We start from the raw sequence: 23,665 nt of genomic DNA, 5'->3' as shown, positions 1-23,665 counted from the left end.
GAACTGAGATTTGTGATGGCCTATAGTGCTGATTAATGAGTTTTTGTAGAGTGTTTTTAAGGTGGCAGGCAGGTTTTTTCATCTTTATTGCTGTAGAAGAAAAGCAAACTGGCAGTTACAAAAGACACAAATGATGTGGTTTACTTTGTGGTGATATTGAAACCTTTGGGTTTTTTTTTTTTTTTTTTTTGGTTGGTTGGTTTTTTTTGTTTTTGCTTGTCTTTGCAAGAGTCTTTTTGTTTGCCTTTTAACCACCAGAGATCAAGTCTGTTGAATTGAGGATTATGCCAGAGCAAAACTAGATGTAGGGAAGGATGCCCAGGATTAGGTAGGTTTGGGTGTTGGAATTGAGGGATGGATGCAGCAGCAAGTGCCATCCTGGGAGAGTACCACCACTGACACCTTTGTAGTCCCCATTGTCACCTCATCCATCAGTGGGTGCTCCCTAGTCATGTAAGGGCAGTGAGGATAACCCTTTCATTTGAGCCATTTGTGGATACTTACATTGTAAGATCACCTCAGGCAGGGATGCCAAGCTCTGTGCATGCTCTGAGAGGCAGATAAAGACAGCTTGCATCAGCTGAGAGTTTCTAGGCCAGCTCTTGGCACTGACTGAGCATTGGCATCTCACTGCACATTGCTTGTTGACCAGACAAAAATTATCTGTATTCCCTTTTCACCAGTTCTGTCCAGAGTGGAAAGCCAAATGGATTTTAACACTGAAAACTCTTGCTTTAATGGTGAGGTGACAGTGAGCACACTGAGCCAGGAAGGTGTCTATGCCACAGTGGCATTGCACACCACACTCTTCACAGTGCTTCTCCCAAAACTTGGCACAGCCTCTGAGGGATCCTCTCAGGCATCTGTCATCCTCAGTCTCTGACACTTGCCCTCAAATTGGGGACACGCTCCAGATGGAGAAATCTTGGGAACTTTGTTTTGCTGATGTGTGATTTAATTGGAATGACATGGTTTTTGCTGAGTGAAGCATGCAGGAGGAGATGGGTGCAAAAGGAGGAGATGGGTGGAATTGGACAACTCAGCAACAAGGTGTACCTGAATCTTCCAATGACCTTTTGTCAAGAACATCCAGAGCTGTCACCTCAGTTTTCCCCATCACGATCAGGCTATCTGCTTGTTCCTTTGGCTTTACCCAGGTAGTTGCTTTTCTTTCTGTGGGTTACTTTAAGCCAGCCTGGTCTTGGGAAAACATTTAGGAAGGATTGCCCACGGTTGTTTATCTGGTAGGTGCTCCCCTCCAGCTGCCATGTGTCTCCATCCAAACCAGGGGTGCTGGCTCCCTGCTGGAATCTCCTTCCCCAGCCTGCTCTGTGCGGGGGCTCTGCCTGCTGCCATGTGTCACTGCTGCAGCGCGGTACCTTGTCAGCCGTGGTTTTGTTTGCAGCTATTTCTGGTGTCAAAACAAACCGTTCAGCATCTAAGAAAAGCTGCAAGGAAACACGAGCTGCAATGTGTGCTTTTTGTCCCTGGTCCAGGCTCTCCCCTCCTCTTCCTTGTGGTAGTGACTGACTTGCAGGTCTGGCTAAGTGCAGCCCTGTTTCCCTTGTCTCCCTCATCACCTCTGCTCCTGACTCACCATCCTGATGGGCTAAGAGCAGCCTGCTGAGACCCTGCAGAGCAGAGGTTTCAGACATGGCAGACTCCTTGCCTTGCCCTGGGTGCAAGTTGATGCAAGTCTGGACATGGATCATGGATCAAAAGGGGTGGCTCTAATTGCCAGCCAAGCCCAGGGCAATGAGATCTGCCCCGTGGCTAGGTGTGTGTGTGGCTGTGTGGATGGAAATCTCTGCTCTGGAGTCCCTTGTGAGGTATTCAGATTCTCAGTGGTGATAAATTTTAAATACTCCTGTGCGTAAAAAGCTCCTTGCAACTTACCCATAGTGGGTCATGTGTCAGCAGAGGCTTTTAATTGTACTCTGGGTATATGTTTAAAGATAAGAGTGAATTAGTGCCAGGCCAACTCATTTTAAAACACATTTCTTCTTAACCCTTCCCATCCCTCTCTCCTGCACACGCTCACTGATTTCCCATGCCACAGGAGCTCTGCTGAGCTCTCCAGGTGAGCACCAAAACTGCCTTCTCATGGTTTTGTATGGAAAAAAAAGGTTTCCTGGTAGTCTGCCAAGACATTTCTCTGCCTTAGGGTGTCCCTCCTGCCTTTCTGCTCCAGTGGCACCCTGGGAAACAGAGATGCTGTTTGCTCACCAGCTTGCAGGGAGAGTGGGAGGAAGCTTGAGCTGTGTTGGTTATTATTCCATCTCATACTGGACAATTGCCAGGTGCCTGGAGATGTGCAGTAGGTGTAGGGTGACTTGTACTGCCAAGAAAACTGGATGACACTGTGAAAATCCGTACTGCAGAAGAGGGGAAAGGGTAGCTCAGCAGGGATGCTCCTGCCCTCTGACACCATCCCGCTGGTTCTGCAGGTGTGGGACACAGCTCCCATGGCCCTCCCAGGCTGCTGGGGAGGGTGGACCTGCCAAAACTCAGCCTCTCTATCACTGTGTCACATCCTTGGCTGCAGATTCCCAGTGAAAACCACTTTATGAGTGCTGAAACTGCAGAGTTGCATGGCCCAGGGTGGGCTGGTGCTCAGTGTCTCCACTCACATCGTTTGTGGAGAGAGAGGTTCAGTCTTGATGGGATCTCTGGAAACATCAGCTTCTAAAAGTCCCTGAGGGGAAACAAAACAACATGGGCTCTACTGTAGGGTTTTATAGAAAAATAGCCAGAAATTGAAGTGCCCAAAATACAAAGCGTTGTGAAAGCATTCCAACCCTCTGAACAGAATTTTGGAGATGAACCTGGTAGAGCTGGGAGCTTCTGCAGTTCTTGGCTGCGGGTTTGGTTCCTCCCAGCTGACCACTCCTCTGTTCTTCCCACAGTTATAAGCTGTTCCCCAGCTGTGTCCCATCCTTTGGCTTCCGCCACCTCCTGTCCCTGACAGATAAAGTCGACCGTTTCAATGAAGAAGTCCAGAAACAAAAAGTTTCCCGCAACCGAGATGCTCCAGAGGGCGGCTTTGATGCTATTTTGCAGGCTGCTGTGTGCAAGGTGAGTTGCTCTCAATTTTGGAGGTTTCTTCTGCTCTGTTCTTGAACCAAGATAAAGTTTCAGTTTGCCATTTCTTGGAAACAACTACTAAATTTTTCTTGGAGAAACTGAAAAATGCTTTCAAAAGTAGAAGCTTTTGTTTTTATGTGCTTTTGTAGATAAACAGGCAAAGGAAAAAAGGTTAGTTCTTTTTCTAGTTTAAAGGGATAAAAATGGAGCTTTTGCAAATGCAAATTTATGGCTGATATTTCATTACACAGTTAGACTTTGGTGCTGAGCACCTGGAACAGAATCCTTTAAGATACACATACACTTCTGTGCAGTAGCACTGCACATCAGCTCCGTGTGTTTTTCAAGGGTGTGTCAAACACATCTTGCAGCTGTTGACCCACGTTGAGGGTTGAGGCTGGTTCCTACTGCTGATACTTTCCCTCTTTGTGTGTGAGGGGATGATCTCACCTCTGGGTGCTGATAGCCTGCTCTCCCTCTTTGTCAGCAGAACTGGAGCAGAGTTCATTAGCTTGGTACCCTGTTAGCCATGTCCTTAGGGTATTGGAGATACTTGCTTGAAGATCTTTCTGGAACAAGTAGCTGGGTTGCTCCATATTCCTTTGTCATGAATGAAACTGTTTGCTCTGCTCTGACATGAATCTGAGCTTCCCTGCTCACCAAGAATGACTCTGTTTGCTACTTCCCCTTTTGCTCCAATTTGCTTCGTGTTTGCTTCAGCCTTTTGTAGTCCTTTTGGCTGGGCATGTTTTCTTCTGGGTCTGAATTTTGGGAGCCGGGAGAGAGGCATGGTCTGTGGGAGCGATGGGTTGCAGGCATGTGGGAAACCAGATCTTTCCTTCCCTGGGTTGTCTTCACTGTGTTTCCTGGTCTTGGCAGGACTGAACCTGCCCCACTGGGGCATCTTCCCACGGGTATTGTTGTTGGCACAACTGCAGTGCTGCTCCCAGTAACTGTCTGGATATAAAGTGCTTCTCAGTTTTGGAGAGGCGGCTTCCATGGTTAGAGCAGGGATGGCTCAGGATGGTGACTCAGTTGTGCCATTCACCATGTGGGTTTTTGCACTCCCTTCCATGGTGTTACTGCAAAAACAGGCAAATATTTCCCTACGATGCAGCAGTACTTCAGTGTGTATCACACTTCACTTCTGAAGTGTTGGTGGAAGGCAGGAGACCTGCAAGATAGTTCCTCTATATTTGTGCCAGTCTCAGACTGTTGGGAAGGACCAAAATCTTTAACTGTCTTTGAATGCCCAGCCTGGTCCCTTCTAAATTTAGAAGATGAATTTAAATGCTGATACCATCTAAATTCAGGAATGAGCACCCTCTAGGAAAGGTGAGCATGTGCACATGTGTGGCTGTTGGCATGATGTGGCAGGTCATGACAGTGAATTTCTGCAGCCACAGCAGTTAATTAATTACTGGAGCTTGGGTGTAGGAAAGGGACTGTGTACAAGGCAGTGCCGTGACTCGTGGTGCATTGGCAGTGCCTTGCTCTGGATAGAACAGCTGCCTCTCATCACAGCCATGAGCAGCAAAGACTGTCTATCCAGAGTTAAAAAAAGCAAAATTTCAGGGCAGCTGATTGACATTAGGATGTTTGGTCCCATAGTCAAAATGGGAATTTATTGCTTAATTTCCCTTGTGGTCCCTAAGTGACGGCCCAGACTGGTCAGCAGCTGTGGGTTGTGGTGAGGCTCAGCACCACTGAGAGGGGTGAGGGTTGCAGACTTCTGGGGTGCCAGTGAAGTGCAGTTTGCTGACAAGGATGTTCTTGGCACGGAGTTTTACATCCTGCAGTGACTAATGGAGTATCATGGGGATGAAAACCCAAGAAACAGACAGTAATTTCTGTTAACTCAGGAACTATTCCTACCCCATGCAAGGAGAGCAGCAAAAGGGTACCTTGGTGACTTCTGAGGTGGGTTTTCTCATCATTACTCTGGCCCTCCATTGCATCTCACTGGCATGCTCCAGCTTTTTCCAGGGTAGTTACCACCTTAGAAAGTCCCCTGCCTTGGGGACATGCAGTGTTGCCCATGAAGTACTTTGTGCTCAGAATCAAGGGGAGAGCTGGTCATGGCATAACACAGCCTCGCTGTCTCAAGCCATGGTGTCTAAACAAGATCTTCTCCTCCCCTTCTAAGGTGTCAGAAACAATACCTCCTGTGTTGACTAGATGTTTTTACACTGGAATGCATAGCAAGCATTTCTTCTGCATGAGCTGCCTAAGGGCTCTGTACCACTCAAGGCATTTTTTGGCCTGGTTTTCAACCCAAGGAATGGGGAAAGTTTGTACAGCTAATAGAGACTAAGGAGCAGGCCCAGGGTTTGGCTCCCTTCTGAAAGATGAAGATATGGTAAATGTTATTCTTGAGGCAATGAAAGAGCCAGAGACAATAAGCCTTTATTCTGATGCTAAAATAGTATGCCAGGAATATTAATCAGCCTTCCATAATTACATTTTCCATTTGCAGTATTTTGGTTTTTTGCCATTCTCTAAGTGCAAGCCTCATATGGCTCGGTGGTATGTGTAAGTTTCAGATCTTACATGCTAAGATGCAGTGAGGAGATAATGCTAGATTGGAAAATAAAGCATCTTTTGGAATGGTTTTGATTGGTGCTTGCTAGACACTGGTATGTGGAGACAGCAAAGACATCTGGGAGACACTGAGGTACCTTTCAGAGCAAAAACAAGTGAAGGAGGTTTTGCCTTTTGATCCCTAAGGCATACTTGCCTTGCACCTGTATCTGTTTTTTGCTTCCAAGAAGGTCTGCACCTGAGAAACTGGTGAGGTTTTAGACAAATTGATTAATCCAGTGGGGTCTCCTGGCAACTCGAGTCTTGGCAATTAAATTACTTTTATTCAGTGCCCAAAATATGTAGGTGTTTATTCAGGCATGGAAACACAGGCTTTGCAGCCTTTTCAATAGTATTTGGAGAGCTGTGCTGAGGCAGCTGTGGCAGTTTTGCTAGTCACTGTTGGCTGAATGGAGTGAGAAGCCGGTTTTTTGGGGTACAGAAGGCAACTGCAGCTGGTGGTAGGAGTAGGGGTGGGATCTGTAGCACCCCCAGCCCTGTGGAAACATGTAATTCTGCTTTGGGTCCAGTCCCACCCCTGCTTTAAAAATCCCATAAGGATCAAAAACCAGATGAGGGGGTAGGCATCAGTGCAGGGTTTTTTGTTCAGCAGTCCCAGTCCAATAAAAATAAATGAAATTCTCCTTGGTTATTTGCTTTAAGCGGAGTGGAGTGCTGCTCTGGGTTTCTCAGTGGAAACTGCATGCTGAAGAGCTGTATTTTCCAGTGCCTGGAAGCTGCTGGCAGAGCCAGTGTGAGATGCTCCTTGGCATGCCAGCCTCCTTGGGGGGCTTTTTTCATAGGTCTACAGCTTGTTTTTGGTGTGGGATCAGCACTGGCTCAGCTAGCCCATCTGAGTCACCCTGGTTTGATGCTCTGAGGCATCACATACTTTTGGTGCCTGGATATTGGCACTGGGTCTGTGGGTGCTCCTTGCTTTTTGGGAGTCAGTTCCTGAACTGAGCTGCCACAGCAGTTTTGATATTGTTTATTGGGAAATTGTGTCAGAGTCATGGAGAGCTTGTCTGCAAAGGAATGCTTAACCCCTGATTTAAAGGTGAGCTTATGTAGGCAGGTGACCAGCACCAGCACCCCTGAAGTGACTCTGTAACTGCTGCTTGAATGCAGCTCCTTTTCTTTGTGTGCAGCACATTTCTAAGGAAATGAAACTCAGATTAATCCTTCTAATCTCTTTGGGAGTTTCTTGGCCTTAATCATTTAAAAAGAAATCAGCTTTGGATACTCAAAGAAAAGTGAATTGGATGGGCTTCTGTCTGGTGGCTGAGTAGACTGAAAACTGCCTCTTCCATTATTAGAGCTGTAATCACTTTTGGGTTGAGTTCTTAGGAAGTTACATTTTGGCATGAAGTTTTAACTTTTTGTCCAGTGGGGTAACTTCAGTGGAATGAATCCTGCTTCCCAGAGCAGAAAAGTCCTTATTGCTTCCTGAGCTAGACTGTAACGTGCCAGTGCATGGTAAAGGATGTGTGTTGCCAAAAATTTCTTCCTATGGCCTTATATGTGTTGTGGGGGTCTTTAAAACATCAATAAAAAAGAACATCTGTAATTGGGATGAAAAAGGAATCTACTCTGGAATAGTGTCCTTGAAGCATGAGTTATATTTATTGGAAAGATCAGCAGGCTTAGGGCTATGACTCACATTTGGAGGTGAAAATTGCGCTGGCACAGATGATTTTACACCCTTCTGTCTGCTCTGCCCTCCTGCCCTGCCCACGCCAGTGCTTTCCATAGGAAGGGCCAGCACCTTCCTGTAAACAGGGCAGGGTTTGGGTTTTGCTAAATATGCTGAGCAGTAACTCTGGAGGAGCTGGGTATCTTCATCTGCACCGTGTTCCCATCAGCGAGCTCCTATTAACTTTTGTGCCTTCCCAAAGGATTTGTGTGGTGGTACTCTGAGCCAGGGTCTGGAGGGAGGGGGATGCTGGAGGTGTGTGGGCAGGGAGGGTGTGGGGCTGTGTCTTTGCTGGCAGATGGTCAGTGTGGCCAGCCCAAGGGGAAGCTCTGGACAATGGGACTGTCTGCCTTCAGTCTGTGCCATGGCAGGATCTCCCTCCTGTGGTCAGCAGCAGGACCCTGCCCACCCAGCCTGGCAGTGACCTGGCAGCACGAGCAGCCACTGAGCAGATGGGGTTTGCTGCAGCACTGTGGTTTGCAAAAATTTGCTTTGGGCACCTCTGTTTCCTTCCACTTCCATTGCAATAAAGTGCTTCAGTGTGCTGTTATAGGCACAGATCTGCTTCTCAGGCTGACGAAAACGTGGAAACCTGGGGAAGCTCCATGAGAGGGAAATGCTTGTAATCTAGATCTTATCCCTTTACTTGAAAAAAATCTGTCCTTGTTTCTGTCTTCATGCAAAGACAGTGCTAATGTCTTGGCCTTGCTCAGAGGGACCAAGGAGGGATCAGAGGACATTTCATGTGCTGTGCTTGGCACCCCAGTTCTTTCGCAGGGATCACTACAGCATGTCGTGACATTACCATGTTTTTAAATAGGCAGATTGGTTGTGTGGGATTAGTGGCAGCACCAATACCAAAAGCCCATGCTCTGCTCTGGCTGTGGATACTCCCGCCCTCCTGAGCTGTGGTGCAGGGGGATGGAGCTGCCTGGGGCAAGTGTAGAGTTACAGCAGAGACACCACTGCTTCCAGGAGATGTGTGCAGAAGAGGAGCAGGGCAGAGTGCCTGGGCAGGAATGTGGGTGCACCAAAACCAGTCCCCTCAAGCAGGCACCTCACTTTGTCCATCACAGCTCAGAAACAGCCTTTGTGAGAGGGCAGTAATGGAAATGCTGAGTGGGGATATTGCAGCTCTCGCTGTTGTATTGGCCGCTCCACAGAGCTGAGGAAACAAGGTCAGATTAAATGTGTGTGGAGGAAGTTGGCAGGTCTCCTTTGGCTATAAAAGCAGCTGAAATTCTTACTTCTGGATCTGGTAGAGAAGGTCTGGTGGACAGTCCGCATACCTCCTCATGCCTTTTAAATTAAGTGTGTTGGAAGGAGATGCGGGGAAATGCTGGATGGGCTCCTGACATTTTGTTTTCGTACCAGGGACGGGTGGACAGGAGCATGGTACTCTCCTAATTAATGCTAATGGGTCTGCTGCTGGCCAGGCACGTGGCTGGGACCATGTGCAGGGCGAGGGGTGAAGCGTGGGCTTGGCAGGGGCTGTCAGGGCTGCTGTCTCACAGGGTTTGCTCTCCCCCAGGAGAAGATTGGCTGGCGTAAGGAGGCGTCTCACCTGCTGGTCTTCACCACGGACGATGTGCCCCACATAGCCCTGGATGGGAAGCTGGGGGGGCTGGTGCAGCCCCACGATGGCCAGTGCCACCTGAATGAAGCCAACGAGTACAGCGCGTCCAGCCAGCTGGTGAGTGGGGCACGGGCCCAGCCCTCAGAGGATGGTGGACCTCTCTGGACACCAGCCAACCCCTACTCCAGCAGCTTTTGGCAAATGCAGTGCCTGCTTTCACCCAGCTTCTGCAATTTGCAAATAAAATTTGTTCTTCCCTTATGCGTTCCCCCATAGTGAATGCTTCTGTGATGTTCAAAAATGAGTTGGTGACTGAGTGAGTTCCTTCAAAGCTCATTGCAAGGGATGGAGGAGTAACTTGGTGTCCTGAAGAGATTTACATTTCACCTGCAAAGTGTAGAGTAAAAAACATAGAATATGTCATTCCTTTTCTAAAATATGTCTAAGGAGGGTGGAGTCTCAGGACTGTCCAGAGGACTCTTCCTGAGGAGGATATATCTACCTTGATGTGGCTACACTAGCAAGTACAACAGAATGCTCCTTTTATTAACAGCTTTTGAGCACAACACTAACATAAGTCATAGTAATAAACAGGAAACTTGCCCTTTATAAAAATTGAACTCAGTGGAGGAAACTTCTGCCACTTCATTATCCCATTCTTCTGCAGAATGGTGCTTTATTCAGCACACTAATTATAATTTTTGTTCCTGAATGTCACCCTGTGAGGGGAGGGGAATCTGGGTGGCTGTGTTAAGGTCTCCACTGGCCTCTCCAGTGGAGAACCCCCTGTGCAATCCTACCAAGTGGATGTATATGTAGGGGAGCACAATCCCCAAACTGTGCAGTTAGTGCTGGGGAGCTGACATGGAGATGCTGCCTTGGTGTTTCCATGTTTGAATCTCAGAGGCTCTCAACCAGCCTTCCAGTCTTCAAGTAAATGAGATTTTTTTTCCAAGGACAGCAGGTCAGAAGCAGGCAGGAGTTTCAAACTTAAGCTGGTCTCTCGAAACTGAGCCCTGGTTCATTATTTTGTTGCTAGAGCGGTGTCTCCCTGGCATCCTCTCTGCCTGGGAAATCTGCAGAATTACAGAGTTTATTGTAATCTCCTTATGGTCCCAGTATGCACAAACAGCAGGCAATGGATGCTTTGGGAGAAAAATCGGATACATTTCCACTTTCTGCAGTTCTAGATCTCCCTGCCTCACACTCTTTGAGGTAGCAGCCATTTAGCACATGTGCATCTGCTGATGGCAAAATAGAAAGGGGAAAGAAATAAACCCAGTGCTTTGGGTATTGCTGTGGCTAGTGGTGTTGTCAGTCATGCATTCTAGTGAGGAGTGCAGTCGAAATATTTAACAGATTTCTACTATTTCAGTTGGGATTGTGCTGATACATCGGGGACTTCATCCTACAACAAAACACACCATGTGTCTGGAATGAATTTTGCTGTTGGGAAGAGAAAAGCAATGAAATTAGTCTTTGTCTCTGTTACCCACCAGTCTTTCTGCCTGCTTTTTTCCCCCTAGGATTATCCCTCCCTGGCACTTCTTGGAGAGAAACTTGCTGAAAACAACATCCACCTTATTTTCGCTGTTACAAAAAGCCATTACATCCTGTACAAGGTAAGTGCTGCCGAGCTGCCTGGGCTGGGAGGAGATTGAAGCACCTCTTGAGGCCCTGGGGAGTGAGGCAGCTGCAAACGTGTGTGTGCAGTGGCAAACACGTGTGTGCAGTGATAAGGGTGCATGCATGTGGCCACAGGCTGGCTGTGAGGCAGGCAAGGCTCAGCCCTGCTAGTCCTTTCAGCAGAAAGCACTAAAGCTTCTTAGAGCAAACAGATCTATATGTGTGAGTGAGCATGTGAAGAGCTAAAATAGACTCCATGTTAATCTGGATGTTCGGACGGCTGCCAGCGTGCAGCGTGCCAGAGAGCAGAAACCTGCTCGGCCCATTCTGCAGTGACTTAATCCCATTACCTAATCGTGCACAGCCTCTCTGCCCAGCTGTGTTTTTCCATCACAGACTCCAGGGCCCTGACGTGCCACACACAATTTGAACTCTCCTGCCATTCCTGCTCTCCCCTCCAAAAGGAAAGTTGACCCAAGGCACAGAGACCAACCTGTGTCTGGAGCTGCCCTGTGGGGTTTCCCTGCTCTGCGGATGCAGGGATGGTGTTTCAGGCGGGGCTGCTTTTGGAAAACTCTGCCGAGGCCCTCGAGGCTCGGGCAGGAACAACAAGCAGCCGTGTTGCTATGGTCAGGATGCTGCTGTTCGCCCACGGGGAGTGGGAGGGCTGAGCTTGTTCTCCACCCCCTCTCTTGGGGATGCTCAGGCTTGTGAGGGAAGGCAGGACAAAGCCCTTCCCTCCCTGCAGTGCCTCGCCCCCTCCAGCAGCAGAGCCAGGTATGTTTGTCCCTGTCCCATGGCCATGAGCTTTGTTTAATGTTTGACATTAGCAATGCTTTGCTTTTCAAAGCTCCACATTAATGGGAGCCTAACCATACCACTAGGGAAATGAGCAGTGTGTGTGTCCCTGGCATGGGGTCAATCCCTCCTCATCCTCTGCTTTCCTCTCTGCACCTCAACAACATTTTAATTTTTCTTCAATTTTTTTTTTTTTTTTAAGAACTTTACCACTTTGATCCCTGGAACAACAGTGGAAATTTTGCACAAAGATTCCAAGAATATCATTGAGCTGATCGTCAAAGCCTACAACGTAAGTGCATTTTAATACCACAGCTGCTGAAGTGAGAAGTGCTAAGAGCTTGGCCAGCTCAGCTCCCCCCAGTGAGCCCCACCCGGCTTGGCTGCTTCCCTTCCCTGTCCTCTCCACACTGCTGGAGCTGGGATGTCCACCCTGGAGAGGGAAACAAGGTGTGTGAGGAGGAGAAGAAGCATGGATATCCAAGAGAGCCTGTGGGACAGCAGAAATTTCACCTCGTGTCTCTTGTGTGCAGAATTACACACAAAACACAGCTCCCAGCTAAGACAGATCTCTCTCAGAGCACCCTATGAGTAGGTAAAATAGATTATTTCTTTGTTATCTGATGTTCAGAGGCCTCTCAAAGATGGGATCAGGTCCAGACAAGGTTACATCCTTGAGCTGCTCTCTGTGCAGTCCATGTTGGTTTTCAACACCCTGTTTTCACCTCCTCCCAAAGCAACCCTGCCTATGTGGCATTGCCAGTGCAGCCTGCCCTGCCACAGTGAGGAGGACAGCAATGAACCTGGAGTTGTACTGCTGACCTGATGTTGTCCATCTCCATGGAGATCAGGGGAGCAGATCAATTAGAAGCAGCTAAGTTGCATGTTCATAGCATAGTTAGTGTCAACATTTGTGTTGACTTCTCCCTCAATTCTTATGGGTCAGGTCTTCATGATCCTGCAAGGATATTTCTGTGTGTTGGATATTGAGATCTGACCCCATAACAGGTCAGCCCTCAGGCAGAGCTGTTCATGCACAGGACCTGTGGGCACAGCCTTCAACGGCTGCAAGCTCTTATTGGTACTATGTTCATTAGTGCAGGGAGTCAATAAGAACTTCTTTGGAGGAGTTTGCACATCCAGAATCTGTGTAGGGTTGTGATGTGCTCTGCATGATCTGTACAGTTCTTCTTCCCTTTCCCCCAGCTCCCTGCAGTAAAAGCAGCATTTATGCATTTGGGAAGAGTTCTTCCCAAAGCTTCACCTCTGAGGAAGGCAATGAACAGTTAGTTAATGCTGCTAATGAGGCCCAGAAGATACTGCTAACAAAAAGCCCAGTTTGTCCCCTTGAGGTAGGAGGGTCTTGTGGCTGAGATATTTGGCTGGGGAGAAATAAATGAATATTTATTCCACATTGACTTTGCATGTGGCCTCAGTGCCATCACATGGAAACCTCCCTTTGCCTTGGTTTTGCAGCTGTAAGATGCGTCCATGCTTCCATTTCACCACCCCTCAAGCCTTTGAAGATCAACACAAGCTGATAAAAACCATTGGCAATCCTGTGGCTGCACCATTGCTCCCTCCTTCTCTTTGCTTGTGAGCTTTCCAGCACAGCTGGCTGTGCTAAGTGCTTAGACCAAGGTGCCCCATGGAATGAGCTCTATGGGTTGACTGGCTGCTGAGACTGGGGCTAGCTTCTTGCCTGCTCAGCTGGGTGATGGGTGTGGGCTGGGGCCCCCAGGGGTGCTGTGGGGAGCTGGCAGCTCTGCCTGTGCCACAGTCAGCCCAGGGCCACCAGAAACCTGGCACTCGCCCAGCCTGTCTCCTCTCGGTAGTTTTGTTTATTTCCTGAAATGATGGAGGAAATTCTCACCGAGGGACATAGCTAAAATTCTGTTTCCCAAATGGGAATGAACCTTTTTTTAATTCCCTCTGTAAAGTCAGAACCTGGAGAAATCCTTCATCTGCAACAGGGATTGTCTTCTCCTGTGGGGTGGCAGTTGCTGATGCTCTGGGCCTGGGCTCAGTCCCTCCCTTTCAGTGTTTTCTCCATCTCTGGTCCTCTCTCATCTGCTTCCCCTCACCAATGCTCACATCAGCCTTTCTCAGGGCTTACTCTCAAGATTGATTTTCCCCATCTCTTCATCTTTCATCTCCCTTTCCAGATGCCCAGCATGCTGTCCCCTCTCTCTCATCCCACCAGGTGTGAAGCAAAAGTGAACAGGGACTGCTTTCTCCCTGCCCTTCCCCCAAATCTCAACATACCTGGGAGATGGGAAAGCTCATGGGAGGCTGTGCCCAGACACAGGGCTGGGTTTGGACTGACAAGAGCAAATGGGATGCTGGTTTAAGAAGCACTTTCCTAAACCAAATCCAGGCAGGTTGTGGGGGTGTTTCTTGTTGCAGCCACCAGTTGCCCTCCGTGGTGGCTGTGGTGTTGTCAGGAGACACTGGTGTGTAACAGTGCCAAGGGGCTGATAATGATGGCACTGCATTTAGGCTAACAGCATGACTATACTAATGAGAGCTAATAAGAGGACTTGGCATGTGTGTAGGAACATAGGATGAGGCTGTGCAGGGTCATACTGAGGTGTCCTGTTTCTGGTCATGGTGTCCTGTTTTCTGCCACGCTACCCATGGGATGCTCTGCAAAAGAAGACAGGAGAGCATGCCAGTTTAGCAGCTAATTTCTACAGGATGGTTTGGGGTGGAACAGAGTCCATAAATTAATTGGCAATTGACACATGCAGTGCTCAGCCCACAGGCAATGGATGCTCTGTATGGTCCCAGCTGCTAACCCATGAACGGCTTCTCTGTTACTATAGAGAGTAGAGAGATGGGAAATTTTTCCTTTCTTTCCTCAAGGACTGCCTAGACTCACCCAGCCAAAACTCATTTATTTCCTGTCCATTTCTAGAAGCATTGGCTCTTTGCTGGCGTGTGAACCTTGCTTTTGTCATCACATGTACTGGCAAGAGGTCTGAATTACCACTTTTCCTTAATCTGGCCTCTCTGGTGAGGGCAGGGGGAAGAGGGATGGAGCTGGAAGCTGGCTTTGGATAATAAGCATATTTGTACAAAAAGCTCCAGTTTGAAAAACTTTGTCGTTTTTGGACACCACTGATATAAAAATCAGTTCCAGCCATTGGAAGAATTAAACAAAACAATGTCATTCTAAATTAATATTTATAAACTTCATTTTGTTGTGACTTAAAAAGTCTGTGTATGCAGCAGGGCAGGGAGTTGAGAAGCTGAAGAAAAGAGTAGAAGCACACCAAAACTTCACAGATGGAAAATGCTCTTTATTTTGAAAAGTTTTTTCAAAGAAAGAGATTTTTCATTTATTTTTTTCCATGGTGCTGTTTCCAGCTGACATTTATGAAAGGGTGCTTTTTGTTCAGCTTTTTCTTCTAAGAGGGAGAATACATTTTTCTGACCAGTTGGGTGAAATGAAGAAAGCAAGACAGAGTCAGTGCAGTTTCACCTCTTCCCTGTGCTGCACAACAGACATTGTAGGACAGCTGCCAGTGTAGAATCAGGATTTTTGCTCAGGAGCTGGTTTAAGGGGAGGAGAAGGTGCAGAGGTGCACAAAAAGCTCTGAACTTCAGAGATATTCTGTTTGTGGTTGAGAAGGTTTTCTTCTTTTTCTTGTGCACCTGTATGTTTCCAGTACTGGCTGCAGTGTCCATTACACCTATCCTAGAGGGCAGGAGCCACCTGCAGGGGTGGTAGGCGCTCCCTGTGAATCTAGTTGTGACCATCAGAAGTCTTCTGTGCTGGTTGAGTCAAACTCAAATGTCAGTGTGTGTGCAGGGTGATTTTTTTTCATATAGGTGCAGAGATGTCCTACCCACCCTCTGGAAACACCAGGAGAAAAGGGACTAAAGCAGGAGAAACCCTTCTGACTTTGGGAGCTTGATGTTTGTTTTCCCATTGTGTTTCCAGAGTATTCGGTCCAAGGTGGAGCTCACAGTCTGGGACAGCCCTGAGGACATTGGCCTGACCTTCACTGCCACGTGCCAGGATGGGCTGTCCTATCCTGGGCTCAGGAAGTGTGGGGATCTCAAAATTGGAGACACGGTGAGTCTGCCTTTCAGTCTGTTCCCTGGAGAGGCTGTTTTTCCCACTTCCCTTGCTTGATGAGTGGTCCTGGGCAATAAAACACAGTTCTGCTCATTTTCCTCTGGTTTTCCTCTGCTGTAGAAACCCACAGAGAATGGCTCTGCTAGAATTAGTTCTGGGTGGTGCAGGTCAGTCCAAGGTGAGCTGTGAGGAAAGAGGGAATGCAGGCATCTTGTCTACAGTACTGAGCTGTAGGTCTTGATGCAGCAGCAGGATGCAATAGTAAAAAACGGGCTTTTTTCCCTTAATCACAGATATTCATATCACACTCTCACCTGTGAAATTCCATGGGCAGCAACCCTGCTCTCCTGTGTTCAGTTCCTAGGTAATTGGATGGCAGCACAGACTGAAATAAATGTTAACATGGTATAATCCATCCTGTGCTTTTTAAAAAGCAGTGAAGCTAAGCTTTGCTTGTTTGAATTTAGTATTGATGCAGATAAATGAGTTGCTGGGCTGCAGGGTTAGGGCTAGGACAGGAGGGCTCAGGTCAGTGGGGGAGCTCCTCCCTTTCTTCAGACTTCTGCTGTCTGAGGCCATGGGTGTGGGTTCATTAGCAGCCTGGTTGCCTTATTTGAGAAGAGTGACTCTGCAAACATACCAGAGCTCTCAGTGCTGTGGCATATAAAAATAGTTTGAAAGAGTCAACAGTAGCTGGAGTTTTACCCCGCCAAATAAGGATCATGTGAGGTGTTAAACAGGGAGTTGGCCTTGCTTTTTAAACTGAATTTGTATAGGTGGGTAAAAGCAATCCCTGTAGCTTCTTGCTCCTACAAAGAACAAGTTCAAACAAAACTTGAACCCCCAAGGAAGCATAGTCAATCTGGTGGCTATCCTGGGCTCCCAGCTTTGGCAGGAGCAGGGGGATTGCTGCAGCTGCTGCAGCTTGTGCCATAAAGGGTCTGGCTGTGGCTGAAGCAGGAGCTGGCACTGGCACTGCTCCATCTTAGGGGCACCCTGAGTGTTGAGGTGCCTGCACAGGCAGAGATGCCACAGGATCATGAGGTCATGTACCTCCACCCCCTCTTTTCAGCTGCTTTCTGCCCCATTACTTCCACATGGCTGGAGATTTGACTCCTGCTAAGAAAGTTTCCCTAAAGAGGATAATGCTGGCACTGGACCCTAATCTGCCAGGGTTCAGTCCAGGGGCTGTGGGTGTCAGTGGGTGAAAGGGAGCAGGATTACCCTGATCCCCTTAGCTTGCTTTCTGATCTCCTCCTCTGTAATTTGAGCTTCTATCCTAATTGCTTCAGGCCTTGGGAATGGGAGGGGGTCAAGGGAGGTTTCCTGGGGGTGCAGCTCTCCTGCCAGGGGTGGCTGCTATGTCTTCATCTGCACATCAGCCCTTGGCCTGTGGGACAGTGAAGTCAGTGAGAGCTTGAGGTGACCCCCAAATGTCCCCAGAGAGAAAGCATTCCTTCCAGGGGCCTAGGAAAGGGTCTCATTTCCTTGGAATAAGGTTAATCCTCCTCGCTAACTGGCAGCTCCGGGCAGTGCTGGCCTGCCCTAACAAAGAGCAGGATTAAGTCTAGGGCCAAGCAAGCAACCAAAGCATGGTCTTCATTTTCTCAAGGAGAAAATCCCTGACACTGGATTGTAGCAACATAAAACGAGTAGGGTGTGATGTATAACCATTTAATGATGTGTACAACCCTTCTGAAGCCAGACTTGATAGAAGCATCCATTAAAAATAGCCTGTGAGCAGCATGCCAAAAGCTTGAGATTGTGGGGCTGGTATATGTTTCCACATGCAATTCAGGAGTCCAATAAAACCTTCTAAATCAGTGATCTTATAAGCACCTTGAGTTCTGTGCTGGTTAGATCTTTGATAGTGCTTGTTTTGAGAGTTTTCTGTTTTTAAAAGCATGAAAACTGGGCTATTTGCTAGAGTTTTGCCCTGTTGATTTCATGGGAATAGGCAGGTTCTCACTTCACGGAAACCAGTGGTGCCTGATGGGGAAAGTTGCTGTGAATGGCTGATAACAGAGTTTCAAAACGCTTTGGATGCCCAGCCCCTCATGGGACTGGCAGATGTTGGTGCGTTGAGCTGCAGGTGCCTTTGCTGGATGTGCAATTGTTTGGGGCTTTTTAGCACACCTGGGAATGAAGCTGAGCTAGGCCTCATTCCCTGGAATCGCTCCATGGATTTTCCCCAGGACATTTACTCTTCCCTGCTGGGGAACACCACTGACAGCCGCTTTGGGGCTTTTTTTGTTTTCCCCTCCATCTCCTGCAGGTCTCCTTCGAGGTGGCCGTGGAGGCGCGGAGCTGCCCTGCCGAGGACACGTCGCACACCTTCACCATCAAGCCGGCCGGCTTTCGGGACACGCTGGAGGTGACCGTGGCCTACAGCTGCCGCTGCGGCTGCACGGGCCAGGCCGCGCCCGCCAGCGCCAAATGCAGCGGCAACGGCACCTACAGCTGCGGGCTGTGCCAGTGCCAGCCCGGCTACCTGGGGGCTCGCTGCGAGTGCGAGGAGGGGGCCAGCGGGGACCTGCACCACGCGCTGTGCCGCGAGGCCGAGGGCAAGCCCCTGTGCAGCGGCAGAGGGGAGTGCAGCTGCAACCAGTGCCTCTGCTACGAGAGCGAGTTCGGCAACATCTACGGGCCCTTCTGCGAGTGCGACGACTTCTCCTGCGCCAGGTACAAGGGAGTCCTCTGCTCAGGTAGGAGCCTCTCCTCCCTCCTGCCCTCCGTGTCGTGGCAGTGGGAAAGCTGCCCCAAAATGGGGAAGGTTACCGGGCTGGAGCGCGAAGGGAATCTGCCCTTTTTCTGGAGGAGTCTGTGCTCCCTTTCTTTTCCCTATGGGAAAAAGGCCATCCATTTTGCATTAAGAGCAAAAATTGCATGATCCTCATCAGAACTGGTTTATTTTCTTATCCAGAACTAGTTCCAGTATTGTCCCTAACACAAGTTTTTACAGTGGAGGGGCACAGATTAGAATAGCTGTTGTGCTGGTCTTGGTGATAATGATGTATAGAAAGTTTATAAAGGTATTGGAGTCTGTTCAAGGTATGTATGGTTCGTGGTTATGGTTATGCACCTAGTTTGTTAGAGGAGGAGCACGGATGAGGCTTTTCAGCCTTCCCTTTCCTTTCCTTCTCGTTTGAATCTGTTGTATCACTTTTGGAGAATGTTCAGTTTCCCCTGAACATTAAAGATACCATCTCCCTGGTATTCAATCTGGTAAGCTTCGTCTAGATATTCTTCAGCTTCTCCAGAATGAGGGCTGAGATTTCTAGAGGGGCTGATTTGATCCCAGCATTGGAGTGAAAGGCTCTCTCCCTGCCGGCTTGTCTGCTGCCTGGGTCCCACCGAGATGAGCAGAGTCGTGGCTTTGGTGTTGTTATTTTGATGTAACTATGGATATCTCTTGAACACTGATGTATTTCCCTAGGAAAGAGTAAACCATCACTGGCTTGAATCCTCTGAGGCTTTTTTGGCGTTTTCATAGGTTGGGTTTTTCCTACGTGTGCTATCCTTGCCTGCCTAGGCAGAAACAATCTTCTTTGAAAGAGGAAGCATTTGGTGTAACCCCCTGGTGCATCGCAGGTGAAAGGAAAGATTGTGTTTCAGTCTGTTACTTATTAGAGAAAAGCTGTATTAAAGATTCCTAAAGCTGTTTCATGTATAGATTTTTCTCCCACTGGGAGAACAAGTCATTCACTGGGAAAGCTGTAACCAGTCAGCTTTGCTTAAACAAAGGTAGAAGAGTTATTTAGCTGTGTTTGCTAAAATGGTTTTAAAACCTTGTCAGTTCAAGGTCAAATAATTTACCTTGAACATAATTGCCAGGATTAGCCCTCATACATAATTCCTTCAGTTGGATCAGGGCAAAGGGTTATTCTTTAAATTTTGCCTGCTTTCAAGTTAGTAAAATATTTCCGTAGCTGAAAACCTTGGACAAAAATTTCAAACAAGTGTAAGCTTGGAAAAAATAGTTACTTTTTATGTTTTCTCCAGGGAATGGTGGGGTTTTTTTCTGCTGCTGTTTATCTTGCCCTGCATATTTCAGTGTTGGGCAGTAAGCTTTGGTTGCAAGTTTCTGGCTTTTTGAGGCAATTGCATTGTTAGGCAGATAGAGGATGTTTGTGCTAATTTTCCTGTAGCCTGACTAGTGATTTTGTCAGTGCTAAAGATGAGGCAGGTAGTACTCTGGATTTGGAATTGCCCTGGAGATCCCTGCTGCAGAGCAATGGGAAAGGGCAGTTCCATCCTGACAGTGACTGCCCAGACTGGGGGGTCTGTGGGGCTCTCCCTGCTGATGCACGAGTGGAAAGGTGGGTGAGCATGAAAAGGTGAGCATAAAAAAAGTGTTTGAAAGTAGATGGAGGGAAAAAATTAAACTCAACTGAGAATTAATTAGGGAACTACTGCCTGGAAGTACTCCAGAAGATCAAATTGCTTTGATAGCATCATCCCACCCAAAAGGAGTTCAAACAAAGGAGGACAAAAGCAAGCAGGACAGCAATGCCATAAAAAGGGGTTGTGAGTTACTGATGTAGCAATTGCTGCAAGAGAGGGACACACCTCTGCTCAAATTTCCTTTTCAGCAGGAGGGCCAGAGCTCTGCCGTTCCACAGGAAAGCAAGATTTGTATCTTCTGTGCACCTGCTTGCTTCTGTCCCTGTGGAGGATGTCTGGTGCTGGGAAGTGCAGCATAGCTGGTTTGGGAATTACTGAAGTTGTTTAAAGTATTTTAAAAGTCCTTTTTATAGCTATGAAAGAAAATAAAGGGTAGGCTGAGGGCAAGCAAGCTCTTTGCTCAAGGGATGGAATGGAGTCTGGCATGGCTGCGTGGGGTGGCTTTTTGGCTTTTTCTTTTTATTTTTTTCCATAAATTCCAGCAGTTATGATGCTAAATCTGAACTGTAGCAAGCGCTGTGCCAGTGGAATAACATTTTGAGGTGGTTTTGTCAGGCCAAGAGGCTTGGGATTTACCAGCCTGCCACGAGCTTGCATGGCAGGGCTATGCCCAAAGCTGCCCTGAACAAACAGCCAGCCCTCTGTTACATAAACATTGCTGAGGGCTTCCAGCAGACCACCCTCTCTCCCCCCTACTAATGGGGGGCTTCTTGGAAAAGACCAGGTTTTTAGCTCAGCACTGAACACCTGTCCACCAGCACATGTAGGAGACTTAGCAGCCAGAAGAGTTTGGGTGATGCCTTGGGAGCAGGTTGATCCCCAGGGCAGTTGCTACAGTGGCTGGTTGCTGTTTTTGTTCCTGCTAGGGGTGAAATGACAGCCTGCCCTCACTCCCTCACTCTGTCTTTTCCTGGGCACAGAGTCTGTCCCTGAAAGGCTCTGTCATCCCTGTGCCCATCACTCTCTGGGGAGAGTGCAGGGGGAGACCAACAGGTTTTAGCTAATGCACAAACCAAAAAAGCAGCATGTAGGGAGCTGTCATTTTGCTGCAGATTATTGTCTCTGTCCTTGCTTGGGAATTTCTTGGCTTGGACCCATGAAGGAACTCATCACTGCTGTCAAGGGGTTTATTTATACTCTCTGAATCCTCTGGTTGCACAGGAGGAAGTCACTGCCTCTCAGTGCATTTCTGCTGACTGACTCTACTTTGAACGGTGGAACCCAACCTCAGGTTTAGCACACAGGCTGTGGTATCCCCCATCAAATGCATTTCTATCTGTCCCAGCTGCCAAACAGGATGATACTCTGAACCTTGGAGTGCCCATCCCAGACAGAGCTGGTGAGAAAACAGCCAGTCCAACCCAAGCTGAGGTTTTGGGGAGCACCAGGAGAAGAGCAGTTTTCTGAGCTGAGAAGTAAAAATTCACACAGGCAAACTGCTTTGCACCTACGTGGCTGTGGTTTGTGGCATGTCTCAGCTCAGAGGCCCCATGAACCCACTTCCAACCAGTGTGGGCATTTCTTCCTTTTATGAACTACAGTAAAGCTGTCTCCACTGAGTCACTGCCATGGCACAGGGATGGGTGGCATGTTCTGCTCAGGCATCCTGTATTCCCAGCAAAAGCCACAGCGGGGTTGAAATACTCTGATATGAACTTGTTTTTTGTCTCTTGGCCTTTGGTCCTTTGGCTAGGAAAAAGCACTTTAATTCTTGGGTCCATTTATAAATATTGGAGCCTCATTTTGTCAGCATTTGAGAGATGCCTGCAGACAGTGTTGCCTATGGCTCCAGTCCTTTTGTAGTCCCCCTCATGAAGTGGTGAAGCAGATTTTGGGTGAGAGAGAATCTAAAGAAGCAGCAAGAATTTAATTCCTGTTAGTGGGAGGGTTAAAGTGCCTCCTGCATCTGTGAGGCAGGTGGGAAAAGGGAGTAATTTACAATGTGGAGTAAATGTTGATTCAAGTTACATCCAACTCCTAGTCAGTGTCACTTAGTCACTAATAAGTGGCATTTTTTTTCTGCTGCTCCCCAAGTCTATTTATCAGCTCCAGAGTAGCTGTTTCAAACCATTAAAATCCAGCTTCTGGAGAGGCCATAGGGAATGGGTTGTACGAGTGTTCTGTTCTTCCAAAAAGAAATGCAGCTGGGTTATCTGCAGCACTATGCTCTGATAAAGCAGGCAGAGATTTACCAAACCCTCAAATGCTTTTCTCCCAATTTTTCTTTGGGTGAAGAAGTTGCCTTTTTGCATTGAGATCTTGGACACATCACTCTGTCCCCTCTACTCTGTAATGTGGGTGGCTCTGGGAGAGGGGCTGAAAGCCCTCCTGCCTGCAGCTGGGCTGGGGAAGGGGCAGCTGGCTGCACAACACACAGGCTTTTGAACTCCTTGGCTGCCTGCCAGGCAGTTTGACAAAGGAGGAAACATCTCTGCCCTAATTGCATTCCTGAAGGTCCCATAAAACTAGGTGGCAGGAGGGAGGAGAGGCCCCAGCAAGGGCATCACACATTTGCCTCTAATGAAGAAAGACTGGCTTGTTGGAGGCCAAGCTTCATTAGCTTCAGTTGCTCCAGACCTACTTTTTCTTGGATGGGGGGACACAGAGTAATGTGGCATCATATGGATCTCTAAAGAAATTTCCCCTTACCCCCCACCCCTGTTCCCCAGCTCCCTGTGTGTCTGTCATTTGTGTGCTCTTCAGCCCAGGACTCTGGTTGTGCACAGGCACATCACTAATTATAGTAGAGCACTCATGCTGCAGACATTCCTCCCCCTGAAACACAAAAGATGTCAGCCCAAAAATCCATACTGCCTGAGCACCACGGCAGCTACTGATGGTGGTCCAGCTTTGGGAGATCAGCTTTTTGTGGTTTATCTTCTGTTTTTTTGGGTTTTTTTTTAGAATTGGGCAATAAATCAGATTTATAAACAGTTTTGCATCTGTAAATGAAGCTATTCAATATTTCTCTAGCTTGTAAGCAGCTGTGAGCATCTGAGCTGGTTAAGGTGACTAAAGGTCCTGGCTGGCTAAAGCACAGCACGATGGTGATGTCTTGGAGCACAGGAGCTGGTCTGGCCTCCCTGACCAGCACAGGGCTTCCAGTGACACAGAAAACTCGGGTCAGCAAGAAAGCATCAGGTGCCAAATCTGCAAGTACATGCAAGTGCCATCACTTCTGAGATGGGATGTGGGAAGAGACAGCTCACTGAAAATTCGGGGTTTATTTTGCAGAGAATAGCCAAGCTGACGCGCGATGCGGCTCCAGCTGCCCTGCAGAAACCACTTCAAAAACTGCTGAGTTCGTTCAAGCCCTCAGTATTTACTTCTGAATGCTTCCTCTCTTGGTTTTAGTAAATGGGGAAGCTCAGGGAGGTTTAGGCTGTACTAAGGCCCATGGAGATAAGGCTTTTTTGCTTTAACACAGCCTCAAATTAGAAACCTCACTTGTGCTTTTGCAGTTTCTTTTCGCTGTACCCTGTTCATAACACATTTAACAGCCAGTGGGATGATGGATCAGTGCTAGTGCCACGGTTTCTGGTCCTGCATTAGAGTCCCATGCTTTGAGAGTAGCACTTGGGTTTAATTCCCCCACTGGTATCTCCACCCTGGGGATTTGGATAGGATCTATTGCTGTACAAATCACTGTGCGCATCACCTGGAAATAGACTTTCTTCCACATGTCTGTTGTAGTTACTATTCACCTACCCAGTGGTTAATAAAACTACTGTCCTGGTGGTAATAATAACTGTCTCTTGGATGGAGGATGCTGGTGTGCATCTGAAAGTTCAGGTGTGAGAATAAAGATGATCCACATCTT

General features: G+C 48.0%; 1 protein-coding gene across 1 annotated transcript in view; it reads left to right on the top strand.

Moving 5' to 3' along the window:
- The window catches only part of ITGB5 (integrin subunit beta 5), a 57,050-nt gene that overhangs the window by 16,814 nt on the left and 16,571 nt on the right, over positions 1-23,665 (top strand). Inside the window, exons 5-10 of the mRNA XM_033064376.1 lie at positions 2,907-3,075; positions 8,889-9,050; positions 10,460-10,555; positions 11,560-11,649; positions 15,304-15,438; positions 17,717-18,146. Of these exons, the coding sequence (XP_032920267.1) occupies positions 2,907-3,075; positions 8,889-9,050; positions 10,460-10,555; positions 11,560-11,649; positions 15,304-15,438; positions 17,717-18,146 (1,082 nt within the window). The remainder of the gene's footprint in view (positions 1-2,906; positions 3,076-8,888; positions 9,051-10,459; positions 10,556-11,559; positions 11,650-15,303; positions 15,439-17,716; positions 18,147-23,665) is intronic.

The sequence above is a fragment of the Catharus ustulatus genome, chromosome 7, assembly GCF_009819885.2.
Source record: "Catharus ustulatus isolate bCatUst1 chromosome 7, bCatUst1.pri.v2, whole genome shotgun sequence".
NCBI lineage: Eukaryota > Metazoa > Chordata > Aves > Passeriformes > Turdidae > Catharus > Catharus ustulatus.
Note: the sequence above shows the minus strand (reverse complement) of the source record. Positions and strands in the feature narration are given on the sequence as shown.